This window comes from Thunnus maccoyii, chromosome 13, assembly GCF_910596095.1.
Source record: "Thunnus maccoyii chromosome 13, fThuMac1.1, whole genome shotgun sequence".
NCBI classification, from domain to species: Eukaryota; Metazoa; Chordata; class Actinopteri; order Scombriformes; family Scombridae; genus Thunnus; species Thunnus maccoyii.
In genome coordinates this window covers 11,564,076-11,578,322 of record NC_056545.1, presented here as the reverse complement: position 1 = coordinate 11,578,322, position 14,247 = coordinate 11,564,076, and the positions used below count along the sequence as shown (strand labels likewise).

General features: G+C 38.6%; 1 protein-coding gene across 3 annotated transcripts in view; it reads right to left on the bottom strand.

Moving 5' to 3' along the window:
* The window catches only part of fstl4 (follistatin-like 4), a 221,111-nt gene that overhangs the window by 65,805 nt on the left and 141,059 nt on the right, over positions 1-14,247 (bottom strand). For 2 of the 3 annotated variants that reach the window (XM_042431545.1, XM_042431543.1), the window contains exons 4-5: positions 11,056-11,246; positions 5,248-5,368 (exon numbers count right to left, since the gene is read on the bottom strand). In XM_042431545.1, the coding sequence (XP_042287479.1) occupies positions 5,248-5,368; positions 11,056-11,246 (312 nt within the window). Of the gene's footprint in view, positions 1-5,247; positions 5,369-11,043; positions 11,247-13,793; positions 13,867-14,247 lie in introns of those variants that run through there. The other variant, XM_042431544.1, reaches the window with a different exon arrangement.

Genomic DNA, 14,247 nt, shown 5'->3' with positions numbered 1-14,247 from the left:
TTTTTTATACCAATATAAACGCCTCTATTAGCTGGGGAGTGTTTGATTAAATATACTTTATTTATATTTTAAGCATTTCTCCTTTATTTCTGTGCATTTACTGAAAGAATTTAGTTTGCTCTTGTTGATAAAATCACTGAAGTACCAGCAGAGTGACATTACTTCAGAAAGTCTTGAGACATTTATTTTCAGCGCAGCAACACCAACAACTCGCTTTGCACTGCTTCATCTGAATAAACCCCCTCACCTGGTTCTTCCTCTCCTCCCACCTGTGCACCGTGCATGCTGCGGTTGGCACCAAATTACACAGACAGGCAAAACAAATTCAGGAAACGGTCAGAGCGCTGCTTGTGTTGGTCGTTACAATCAGTCCCTAGAGGCTTCTCCCACTTGGTCTCTCAGCTGTCTCTCTCACTTTCTTGCTATCTCTCACCAAAATTACCTGTTAGCTGTTGCATCCAAATAACAATCAGCAAGTCAAGTAGTTCATAAAAGGTTTCAGCATAATATTCCCATGGTCATTTTGGGGAGGCTTAGCCCCTAGCCTCTTATTAGCACTGCCTATGGCTTTAGGGCAGTTTGAATTCATTACTATTATTGTTTATCTTTGTTCTGCTGCTTTCATGCTGGTCTCTACAGGATCTGGAGGGTGTCCAACAGTCCCAAAGTTTCTGCCTCTAAGTCAAGACAACTTTTGAAGTTTTTGACCATAATCACACACTGAAGCTATGTTCAGACAGAACACGAAGCAAATTTTTGCCTTGTGTTACTTGCGTGAATTTGACTGCTGGATCAATTGTGTTTATTCTCCCCTAACAGCCAAATACATTACTGTTCATTAGCTGTAAGCTAGCTAGCAATGGCAGGCAGCGACCGTGTCTGTGGGAGCGTGCCTGTGTGTTTGTGTTCAGTTCAACCTCTGACTGAACTCAGAACTCACCAGGAACTCCGGTTCCTTCTGTACATTCAGGAAGTACATTCATAAAGCCCCGTGTGCAATTTTTTTGAAGCTCTGAAGTTCAAATATTTTCAACTCACATGGATGCATATTTCTCTCAGTTCATGTCTCCTGGGGCAAATTTGCATATGCTCACGTCTTTTTTGTGAGTAGGTTTAAATTTGCTTTGCGTACTGTCTGAACACACCATAAGGCCTCTTGTTTCACAGTGGTAAACTGGCAGTAACAGCCAATAATGCTGCAGCGGTGAGTTGACGTTGATCATGATGTGTTGTGAATTCTGCCATTAAGTGTTCTGCCTTGAACAAGTTGCACAAATCCTCTCCATTCATCTAGAAAGACTCAGAACAAGACACACCAACTGAAAGGCCCTGTATTATACTGATATCATATAAAATATCATAAACCCACTGTTGAGTAGCTACAAGTGGCTGTAATGGGCAGATTGGGCACCCTTTGGTGTATGACACTTGAATGAAAGTATCATTTATTCATTGATTAAAGTTAGCCTTTAAATCAGATATATCTCTTCAAATATGTTTAATATTATTTAAGTTTGTGATTACACACCTTGAAATCATTTCATTTGATCAGCTAAATTTTATGAAAAATTCTAAATACACACATATCATCATGATAAAATACCACTAGAAGTCAATAATATTGTTGATATTACTGAATTATCACCCTGCTCGATGTTCAGTGTCCTTCTCTTTTCTAATTCTGAATTACTTTCCAATACTACATGCATCCTCTACCTTGCAGCCATTGAGTCCCCTCAACTATGTTAAAGGTTTATTTAATGAATGGATGTACTTGTGCAGGCTGTGCTGAACTCTACAAACCGAGGTAAAGCCAATATTATGAATTCTAGCAAAGATATCTCGGCCCTCACATTTACAAAAGGTTACATTTCACACATGCAGTCCATGTATCACCGCAGGGCGGCTTTATATACTACACATGTATCCACAAAGGAGGTCTGACCTTGTGTGACCGTATATATTAAATCTGAAGGCTACGGATATCTCTCAACAAGCCTGCTCACCTATCTGCTTCAGCGTTAATGCACTGTTGTCTTTTAGATTTAATGCGAATCATCTTGGCTCCGGCACCAGTGCCAATGTCCTCGAGGCAAATTTCTGCACATTTATTATTGTGTAATTACAGTGGTTCTAATTCAGATACAAAGGGCACGTGTACAAGTCATCCACTCTTACACCATGTTGACACTGTAATAAATATTAGGAAACAAAACCCAGTGAAACCACACACCATTAGGAAAGTACAGAGCTGAGTTAAAGCCATTATATTGTTATCTCTGTCCTATAATATGCTCTATGGCCAAGAGCAGGTTCATTATTCACTAATTCACTGGGTCTTTTCCTCTTTTTGGCTTTATTGAACTAAACCTTATAATTATTGGTGTGAACTGTAATACGGACATCAGCATAGAAATTTAATTAGTGCTGATAATAGTCAGACAAAACCAGTAATCTGAAGACATCAGTCACTGGAGGTATGATTGGCATTTTTTTTTTGCACCAATTCCCTTTTTTGAATTAATTCCTAAGAAAAGATTAACAAAAGAATCTAGGAGATTAATTGATGATGAAAATAATCATTGGCTGCAGTGTGCGTAGAATTCTAATTTTAGCATTTTTACATGCAGTAACTTAAGACAACTGACAAACACTACATACCTTACTAAACCATATGGTGAGCCATCAGCATTTTGAAGACTGACAATGCAATAACTACGTTGTTAAAAATAGCAAGTATACAGCAGTAGCATTTTGGACTGAATAAACATAGTTGATGCAAATAGTTTTTCTTCAAAAAATAGCCTCAAAACCTAATCTGCTAGTGCTAATAACTGTAATGTGACAGTTTTGGATGACAGACATCTTTTCAATCATATATGTTTAATCTAGAAGCATATTTGCTGCATCTGTTTCCAGGATTTTGTGACTTTACAGTGCAATACATACTGCTGGTTACTTATAAAAGTGATAGTTTAGGAAAGACAGTTAAGATTATTCTGTCGTTGTACCATCTAAATGTCTGGGACACAAATGTAAATGTGACTGTCATCTCCTATTTAGTACCAGCAATCTTTGAGACGACACCAGTAACATTCAGTTAACATTATTCTTTGACTGTAATTAAAAATCCATACTCTTGGAGAAAGAAATAGGTGTTTAAGTAGAATCTAGTTAACAGAGATGCCAAGGAGGCAGTCATGAAAAGTAAAAAAGTACATAAAAACAACCTCCTGGGCTTGTTAAAGGTAGAATAAGGCACGAAAAAAAAAAATCAATAAGAATGCAATCATCTCAGGAGTATTCTCCAAGCATATTCCCCTCTATTCAATTTGTGGTAAAAAAAACAAAAAAAAAAACAGATTTGGGTGGCAACAGAACAGAGCTCTGTAGAGTGGTGTACTTGTCAAGGTTTATATGTTTAATAAGGCAAAGACAACAAAGGGAGCAAAAAAAAAAAACAACAACCAGTGTTTCTTAACAGCGCAAGCTCAGTGACTGTGGGAGCAACAATGAAGCTGGAGTTGTCTTTTTGGGGAACGGCCGAAGGGTTTAGATTGTTACATCAAAGCTGCAGAACAGAAAGAAAGTATCAACAGAGGAGAAACATGAAAACTGAGCTAGGATTGCTGAGTACATTTTCTACACCAGTGCACTGAGTTATAGGGTCTCTTAAACAAGACTAAAGCTTGTATTTCAATGTTCGCCTGAGATCAGACAAATGGCTTGACAGTAGAATATCAACCAGGGTAAAATACCTTCTCACATCATTTTGGTCTATTATTTGTATTCTAGTTTCCAAGCTTATGACCATATTGTAAATTTCCAGGCTGCTAAACACACCTGTGATTCCTGGCTGCTTTGCCTACCAGACCTCACTGGGGAGAGCGTTGACTGCATCCCAGGAAAACACACACACACACACACACACAAATACAAACACACAGACACAAATACAAATACACACACACACACACACACACACACACACACTCACCTGCATTATACACACAGACACATACACTTACATGCAAACATACACAATTCAACACAATCAACATTATCCAGAACACCAGATGCGCCACTCAAAAATAATTACTCCCTCTTGATGTTGCCTTTCTGCAGCCCAACAGTTAACCTTGAACATCATCTGATCAATAACTTGTTTTATTGGTCCCAACCCACTCCTTCAACCACTTGTCAAACATAAAATGCATTGACAAACCCGGCCTAAAACCCCGCAGGCAGGCCTGTAGGTAGATAAATACCATGCAATGCCTGCTCACTGTCCATCTGGAAGATGAGGGGAGCGATAGCAATATGGTTCCCACTAAAACCAGTCATTATAATGCTAAATTACTGGTGAAACTTAATGGACCTGCACAAGCTGAATGTAAAGCATTAGAAATGGTCACCTGCCACAGCTAACTGCTGGATTCATCAACTTTATCTGATTCTACTGCCGTCTTGGATTCCCATCTTGGTTATTTCACTGCAGTTTGAAGTGATGAGTGGAAGAGGAAAAGACAGGAAGAAAATAAAAAATGTGAGTTTGAAAACAGGACTTTCGGCAGGTTGCCATGGCATCCAGCAGTTTTGATGCTGATGCAACAGTAACATTAGTGGTGGAATTGTGATTATTGGTCTTAATAAGGTGAAACCTGCTTGTGCTCTCAGCTGCTGCTCAGCCTAAACCCCAAAGGCTATTATGTCTGTTCCAGATGCTATAATCATGGCTGGATCTGGGCACATGGGCTAGTGTGCAATTATCAATTTATCTGTGGCCAAAACATTTCTATCCTGATGGCTGCTGTGGAGAGGCTGACTGGGTGGGAGGTCATCAGATTCTAAATAGTGGGGAAAGTAAGCTGTGTGTTTTTACAAGCAGGAGTGACATATGTATTGCATGGTTTTCAATAAAGTAAACAAATTGACCAGTAGGTGTAAAAGTGCAAATTGGACACATAGTTTTAGCAGAGAATGTAAAGATATGTTCTTCTTTTAAACAGATAGGGTTTAAGTACATATAATTATGAAGATGTTTATAGATAAAGTGCACTGTTTTACATTTTAAAAATAAATCATAAATCTGTAAAGTATGGTTGACAGTTTCACATGATAAAGTGGTCTCTCTGGCACAGACGCTGTGTTTTCTGACACGGTGCATGATACAGTACATAGGCAAGTGGAATAAAATTCAGATGTGGAGGGAAAATAGAAAAAAAAGGAGCAGAAAAAAAGACTCACGGAAAGCCGTGTAGAACTCATGGAGGCTGAGGTGTCCATCGTTGTTGTAGTCATCGTAACGCAGCAGGTCCTGCATGGTGCACTCCAGCAGGCTGTCCTCCAGGTGCTCTTTCATAGAGATCTAACACACACAAACACACATAATGTCTTAAATCATGTATCACAACAAAACAAAACCTTATTAAAAATCTGCAAGAACATGTAGGGAAGACAGGTGATAAAGGCAATTATATACAGCTACAAAATTCCCCCACCTTATCATAGCCTTTACTTATCGTTTCTCTTATGCCTTGATCTTTTTTTCTATTCCAAGCTATCTGCTGTAAGATAGAGCCACATTATGCACATTCGGTATAAATGTAAATCTGACATTTTTAAAGGGGAGATACCACACACATTTCACATTTCAGTATTCTTCTAACAGGGTAGCCTAGTCTTTTTTTATGAATACAGTATGAACAGCTATGCTTGGCTTGTCTCTTAAAGTACTGAGTGGACGAATCATACTTAATTCTACATACTTACAGATCTGAGTTATTGTATATGATTTAACATTTATTAAAAAGATACAAGATTATAGCGATTAAACCTATAGCCTGTTCATTAAAGCTTTTGTCAAGTGATCAATTTTGGTTCCCAGCTGAAGCAACAGTGATTTGAAATGGATTGCCAACTTGATTATATAGTAAAAATTATGAGTAGTGTTTACAAGGAGCTTTTCATTTCACCAATAATTAGAATAACATTTCCTTCACTGGGAAAATACCTCATGCACAAAAAACATCTCAATCACAGAAACTGACTCATTCTGAGAGTAATTTAATTCTGTTTAAAGGGCGTGGATTTAAAATGTAATCTGTCATATAAATGCTCTTTCTGATGTCTTTCCATTTTAAGAATATCTCTATGCTTACTGCTTAAACATGTGCATACTGCACCTGAGTTAATTCACAGATGTTCCCTTGGGAAGATGCACCACTCCCTCCTCCATTGTTTATCATTTATGAGCGCTCTCTTCCTCTTTCTCTGGGGAACCATCTTTGATTAGGGGATATTAAGCAGTTTTCGAGATAAACAGTTGACTCCGCTTCTGTTCAATAACTCCAGTTTCACTACACACAGCGGTAGCCAATAATAGTGCCAAACGCAGGTCTATCTTTGTGAAAAGACTGCTCTTGCTGGAAAGCGGGATTCTGTGTTCCAAGTGCTTTTGAAGCATATAAACAGGATGCTGTACCAAACTCTACTACTACACCCATACTTTTGTGGTAACTGTCAATCAAACCCATTGCATTTGCAGTAGAAATGGCCAGTGTAAAAAATTACAAAAAACAACAGCACACACAGCAAAATTGATAAATGTGTTTGCATATACAGTATATAATAAAGCTGAATTACAAATCCTTTCCATTTAATGCAATTTTATTTTTTTTAGATAACACCCAAGAAGAATGAAGCCAATTGAAAAAACAGAATGTGTGACTAATTAAACTATAATGAAAGGTCTATAATTAAGAAAGAACAGCAACTAAAGTCAGCACATCCTTCATTAATGAGACTCCATTCTTTTATTTCAGATATTTTGTATGCCCACCTTTATTTTTGATGACAGATTTGATCCTCCTGGATGATATACCAGATTCTTTTCAGCTGCCCTTTGCTGGAGGGGTTTTATTACTCTACCTTTAAAATACTCTAAAGGTATTCTACTGAATTCAGTTCTAGTCATCTTTTCATTCAGTATTTGAGTATACAAACTAGCACTCATAGTACCATCTATAAATGTCATCTCTCCTATACCTTTTGCAGTCATGCAGCTCCATATCAGCACACGCCCACATCCATGATTCACGGTCTGCACTATAAAGTCAGTGTGGTAGTCCCGGCCAGGTCCACGCCAAACATGCTGGACCCCATCCAAACAAATTTATTTGTAGCATTTAAATTACTATCTCAAGGTGAAATTTTATAATAATAATAATAATAATAATAATAATAATAATAATAATAATAATAATAATATCTTTATTTAAATAGCACTTATCAAAACAAAGTTACAATGTGCTTCACAAAGAATCACAGAAATGTAATAAATAAATAAATAAACAAAGCCAGCCTGACAATAATTAAAAATAGTAAAACTCACAAAACAGAATAAAACTAGAATCAAGTAAAATCAGGGAAGGTGATGCTATAAAGGTACATTTTGAGCTTAGATTTAAAAGAAGCTACTGACTCAGCAAGCCTTATTTCCTGGGACAGGGTGTTCCAGAGCCTCGGGGCTCTTATTCAAAAGCTCTGTCCACCTTCGTCTTCAGCTGAGAGTCTACAACAGATAGAAGACCCATGCCCGAGGATCTCAAAGTAAGAGCTGGGTCATACGGGGATAAAAGTGCTAAGATATAATGAGGTGTCAGACCATTTAGTGCCTCATAAGTAATTAAAAAAACCTTGAAATCAACTCTTAAATGTACTGGAAGCCAGTGTAAAGAGACTAAAACCACAGTGATGTGTTCAAACCTTTTTACTCTGGTTCAAAACCTGGCAGCTGAGTTCTGTACTGGTGTAAATTGTCTCGCCCTAACAGGTGCAACAAAACTAACAGGAGAGTGAGGGAGCTGGCCACCTCAATTTGTGAATCATTATATTGACCTGATTTCTTTATCTTTATCTTTACCTGCTTTAGTTTAAGAACACGCCTGTTCTAGTAAAGTGGTTCAGTTCGGTTGGCTCAAACTTGATTGATGCATATATTCAAGCAGAATACGTTGACGAGCAAACATAAGGCTGCACTGGGCTTGACTCATGGAAAACTGTTTAATTTCTTATTTTATATTTTGAAGTCAGGCAGATATACAGACGACTGTACTTAGATTCATGTTGATTCATTAATTCTTTCAGTGACTCAGCATTTGGACTAAAGATAGTTATTTGCCATTTTTTCAACCACTCATGTTATTTTTTTCTACTTCCTAAACAAAGCTAAAATTTCAGGAAGAAAACAATTCATGTGTCATTGGCTGAGTCAATAAAGAGCCTCGCTGGCAGACAGCAGGTCAATATCAGATTTCACTCACCAAATGAGAGCAATCTGAGTGTATCGAAATGCACAGATAGATCAAACTAGACCATGCATGCGGAAGAAACTCTGAGCTAAAATGAGACGTGATGCTCTCTTGTTTGTATGATGATGGCATACCACAAAGTTTATGTATTTATTTATTAAGATTCTTTAATTTTGAGTACCTCAGGAAGAGTAGCTGTTACCAGGGTAACAACCAATGGGAATCCAAATAAACTACTTGATTACATTTGTAAATTTAAAGTCTGTTTTAAGGCAAAAAAAAAACCCTAACAAAACTACTACAGTGCAGTACACAGTAAGTTTCATGTTTAATTCTATCAACTTTGATTTTCAACCCTAAAAATATTGGCCCGTCCTTGTTTTCTCTTCCAATTGATTCTGTGCAGAGCTGCACATGTGACACAGCAGATTAAGGGATGTGACAAACTTTTTTCTGTTGCTGCCTACAGCAGACTGCAGCCATGTGTTCACTGACACAGACTGATCTGACCTTGGGCATTTGAATAAAATATTTCAAAGCCAAGGTACAGGACTTTACCCTCTAAAACCATCTGTGACAACAGACATATCCTAAACTGGAGACAGTCTGGATGGATGACTGGAATTCATCTTTGAATTCCTTTGATCCTGAAAAGCATTATCTCAGTGAAGCTTCCTCTATGAATTCCTACAGGACAGAATGTCTTATCTAAAGATTTCCTGGCAACATGTCAATATTAGTAATTGCCAGCTGTGATTGATCTAAATCTTTTGTTGGATCTTCAACACAGCTTTGCCATAAAAAGGATTTTATTATCCATTTTTGCCTCTAGAACTAGGCCAGAAATAACTCTACATTTAAAAAGGGACAAAACCGTGTTGTCATTTACAACTGCAGTGATGACAAAAGATTAATTACTGTGGCATTTTTGAGACTTTATTTAGTTGCACTCATTCATATTCACCTTCTAAAAAGCTTGGTTTTGCTTTGCCATTATACAACCCCTCTTTCACTTTACACATAACAATAAAGAGCTACGGCAGCATTTAAACTCTTGGGCATCAAAACCATGATGCATTTTAAAAAGTTAATGCCGGTAGTGAGTCTGACACGGCTCACTACATTCTGGCTAAAGTCACTGAGATCCTAGCATTAGTTGGGAAGAGTCTAATTAACACCCATCTCTGATGCCTATTTCCTGATACCAGATGATGCCCACAGTAATTTCATTTTCTCACCCTGCAAATGTCATTGCCAATCCGTTCCACAGTCTCCCCACTGTTTCCCCATCACAACCTGATCAGATAACCACAGTAAATATTTTTCATTGTCTAACAAAATAATAAAATGTTGCAGCCACGTCATACTTTTTATTGCAGTCACTAAAATGGCAACATGGTTTGACCACATGATCAACATTCAATATTAAATCTTGTAGCAATACAATTTAAAGAAGAAAAAAAATATGTATGAGGCTAGAATGTCTCTTTTATTCAGCATCTGAAAACTTGTTAAAATAAGAACATTTTCTCATTTTACTGAGAAACTGAGTTTATACTTGTACACTGGCTGCCTCTTAGCTACAGTATTGAATTTAAAAATCCTGATGTTTGTTTACAAGGTGTTAAATGGTTACTCATCTCAGTTCAGTCTGTCCTGAGATCCAGAACTAAGTGTTATTGGGACAGGGCCTTCTCTATCGCTGCCCCAAAATAATTAATTCTCTTCCTCCCACCATCTGATTCTCCCCAACTACTGAGATCTTCAAGAGTCATCTTCAAACATACTTCTACTCATTAGTGTTTAACTTAACCAGCTCAGGTATTTCTCCTGAAGTCTCTGTTGGTCTGTGTTGACACTAAGGGCTCTATGTGACCATGTGCCTTTACTTGTATTATTAGTATTATTTATCATCACTCTGATTTTTCTTCTCTTCTATTGCGTTTGTTTCCTTCTTTTGTTTTTGTTTTCCTCTGTGTGTGCTGTAAAGCACTTTTGGATCAACTGTGTTGTGTGTAAAGTGCTATAAATAAAGTTGAGTTGACTTGAGTTATAATTTTTTGTCATTGTGGCAGCAATACACTGTGTACTTTTTCAACTTACATTCTTCCTCGTAAACTGCTCTAGTTTTCTTGGATGAGGATTGAAATCTGTTTTCATTGGTGCCACACACGGTATCTTCACTACTCTCACATAATCAAACTGAGGTCATAAATGCTCCTAAGTTCAGGAAAACTTTTCCAAACACGGATGGTATACTGTAAATGCATTTCACAATTCTACACCTCTGTAAAAGTCTCACTGAGAGGTATTTTCTGGGCATATGGTAAATGGACTGTATTTGTATAGCCCCTTTCTAGTCTAGACCACTCAAAGCGCTTTTTACACTATGAGTCACATTCACCCATTCACACACATTCATATGCTGACAGCAGGGGCTACCATGCAAGGTCCCAACCTGCCCATCAGAGGGAATCTAATCATTCACACACATTCAGACACTGGTGACACAGCAATCAGGAACAATTTGGGGTTCAGTATCTTGTCGAAGGACACTTCGACATGCGGACTGGAGGAGCCGGGAATCGGACCACCGATCTTCCGATTAGTGGACAACCCACTCTATCTCCTGAGCTACATAGCCCTCCCTTGCTCATCAGCCTTCTTTCTCAAAGTCCTAACCAGTCATCTGTTCATCCATAAAGCTATCTTATTATTCAGGCCATCTCACCTCGATACCAACCTTTTCCAGCTCATCACTGACCAGCCGGCCGTTCTGGTCCACATCCAGGTATTTGAACATAGTGTCCACCAGTGCTCTCTTCTCCTCCATGTCTCTCTGCTGGCTCTGCTCTCCAGTGTTCAGGGTTTTAGGTTGCATATCCAGCAGCATACTCTTCAGCCTGTTGTACTCTGACATGGTGCATGCATTGCCTACAAGAACAAACACACAGAAATGGAAGAAAAGACATTTGATTAACCTCAATTATACAAGCCGAAGCCTTTGGATTGTAGCTGTAAATTGGATTTAATGTGTTTGTGTGTTTAACAGAGGGAGGAGGGGAAAAAGGCAAGAGGGACAGATAGTGTGTGTGCATGGTTTATGTGTCCTTGAGTGTTTACTCATTTAAAAATGTAAGTTTTTTGTTTGCATAATTTGTCTGACAGCTTTTCGGTGCAGGGGGTCCAATTAATTACAAGTAATCCTTGAATCCACATGAAAACAAAAGGTAAACATCCTGATTTAGACCCTCTCAAGCTTCTTGTCCTCCTTTGCTATGGGATTAGAGCTCATGCTCAAACCAGATTCGGCGTCTAGCTCTTGATTCTCTGCAAGGCTCTGCCTGATGAGGATGTGCAGAGGAAATGAGAGGCCACAAATTAATCACGGGCAGCACTCTGCATTTATTTTTTCACACTTGAAATCAATAATTATGCAAAACACGTCTGTCACATGCTGTGAGGGACTTGATACTAATGGAGAATAGGCAAGCAAGCAAATAAACGCCAGACACAGAGAGGGAGAAGACAAGGTTTTTCTTTTCTCTATAACCTGAGTCTGATGACAGCATGAGACATGCTGAAGGGTGGGAGGGAGATCTACGTGCAAATCAGAAACATGGTGATGAGAGAACAAAATATAAAACACTTTTCCACATGAATAAATCATTAGGTGACGTCCCTCCCCGATGACTGCAGAGCAGGAGACCCAACAACTATCAAAGCTAATGAACACAAAATGAGGGGACACGATTAACCTATAAGAAAAAGTTTAGTCCCAGCATCTCCATTTGGTTCCAAACTCGTAGCTGTGGGAAGTGCTGCCAAAGCATAACTACAGTTGTTAGCATAACTGTCACTGCAGCAAAGTCAGCAAGGGTTCAACTAGGCTACAGCAGAACGACAATGTCCCCTGCTGTGGTACTCTATGTTTAAGTGCATATTAAAGATGCACATATTTTCAAGCTTATGCATATGTGCATACAGACACTGACAAACAAAGGGTTTCCTGGTGTGCAAAATGTCTCTTCATTACAAAGAAAAGCTCAGGGTGACTTATGATTAAGTCCTTAACAACCTCTAAGACCACATGCTCTCCATTTATCTCAAATGCTTGACCGGACACTGGGATGGCAAGCAAGCTAGTGAAGACAAATCTGGCCTTGGTCTAATGTTGTCTTACTGTCAAGAAATCCCATTAATAGACCAATTCCAATAATGTGTTAGTCTGTCTCTGAATACTTTCCAACTTCCCTACCGTCTGCATCACCCAGCCCTGACCTATTGATTCCTACTCAATGTACAAATCTTTAAAGTCCAGTCACAAATATAGTTTTTCTAAAACAGGGTGCATGATTTCCTAAAACAGCTGTGCACTGTAACTAGTAGCAAACATACCTCGAACAGGAGTAAACAATGACTAAGTTGGGGACTATTTTAGGCTGTGGATTCATACATATTTTGTGCTATAGTGAGTATTTCCAGCAGCACGATTCAACTCAACTTCCTATGTGCATATGCCTGTGTGTTTGGGTTAATTGCCTTCATAAAAGGGTCAAAAGATAATTTTAAGGATGTTTGAACAAGAACTTTTGGTCCAACTCTGCTCTGATGAATCGCATACAGGAGGAAGTGACAGCAGGCATGAAATTATTAGACTGGAACTCCTTAAGCTTAGGTTAGGAGGGCATCTAAATACTTAGATTCGGTAATCAAGTACATCTATCAAACATGTTGGACACCAAGATATTAAGGGAAGTCATCAGTCCAATAAATCTCAGTTATCTCCTGCTTGTCTGGCAGGATTGCATGATGTTTGGTAGAAGCACATGCACATTCATCATAGATGAAGCCCATGTACTCACAGTCACACATCAATACACATTCAAAGACAAAAGCTAAAGGAGCACACACACCTCTCAACATTGGCGATCCTTGTACTTATTACAGCTGAAAGACTCACACACCCACACTACAAAGACAATGTACACTCTTCTCTGCTAGCTGGCAGTCAAGTCAAGGTCTTGGCTAAATCCCTGTTCAGTGTTATTCCTGTGAGGGGAATGAGGCGTGAGATAGATCAGACATGAGGGATCATCACCTAGCTGTCATCCCAGCTCCTGTTCTGTAAGGACAGAAATAAAACACCCCTCACACTGATTTACATCTTGTCACACATAGAGAGAACAATCTCCTCTTTGCTCAGACTTACTTTGCTCTCACAAAAATATCACAAAAAATATAAAAAGACTTTTAAACCAAAATTCTATTTTACATGTAAATTAATATATATTTTAAAGGCACTTTAGAGACTTATGAAAGAAGACACAAGTTCCGCTACTGACAAAGGTTGATTGAGGTCATAAATTGCTTCAATGCCCCTATGACCTTCTTCCTTCTTCAGGTACACCTTATATCCTTTGTCCACAGTGAGAAAGTGAATGTTACACCTGGATGTTACAGTGAATCACTTTCTCTTACTTTGCTGGAGTGAATGTCCTTTGATTTAGTCTTTCTCATTCTGCTGAGCACAGCAGCTGCAGCAGTGGCAGAGAAATATATGTCTGTATTACAGTGCATCCACCCTTGACTCTAACACTGTTTTATTGTTCTAGAGGGACCAGGACTCTCTTTATTGCCCGTTTGAAATGTTAGCTGCTTAAGTGAGTGATCCGAAGCTACTCGCACCATGGACGCCCAATGTCCCGAAGACGGAGCTTCTCACCACCGCTCAGAGCATTCTCCAAGCTCATACTTTATTTGTGTCAGGCATAGGAAAACAAACGGAGAGAGGAGGAACCAGAGAAGAGAGTCCCTGTTGTGCCTATTTTGCTCATTTCCAGTTGTATATTTTCATTCTGGGACTCCACTATAGCTTTGCATGATTCACAGTCCAAAAAACTCCTTATTTATCTTATACTGGCCCTTTATGCAG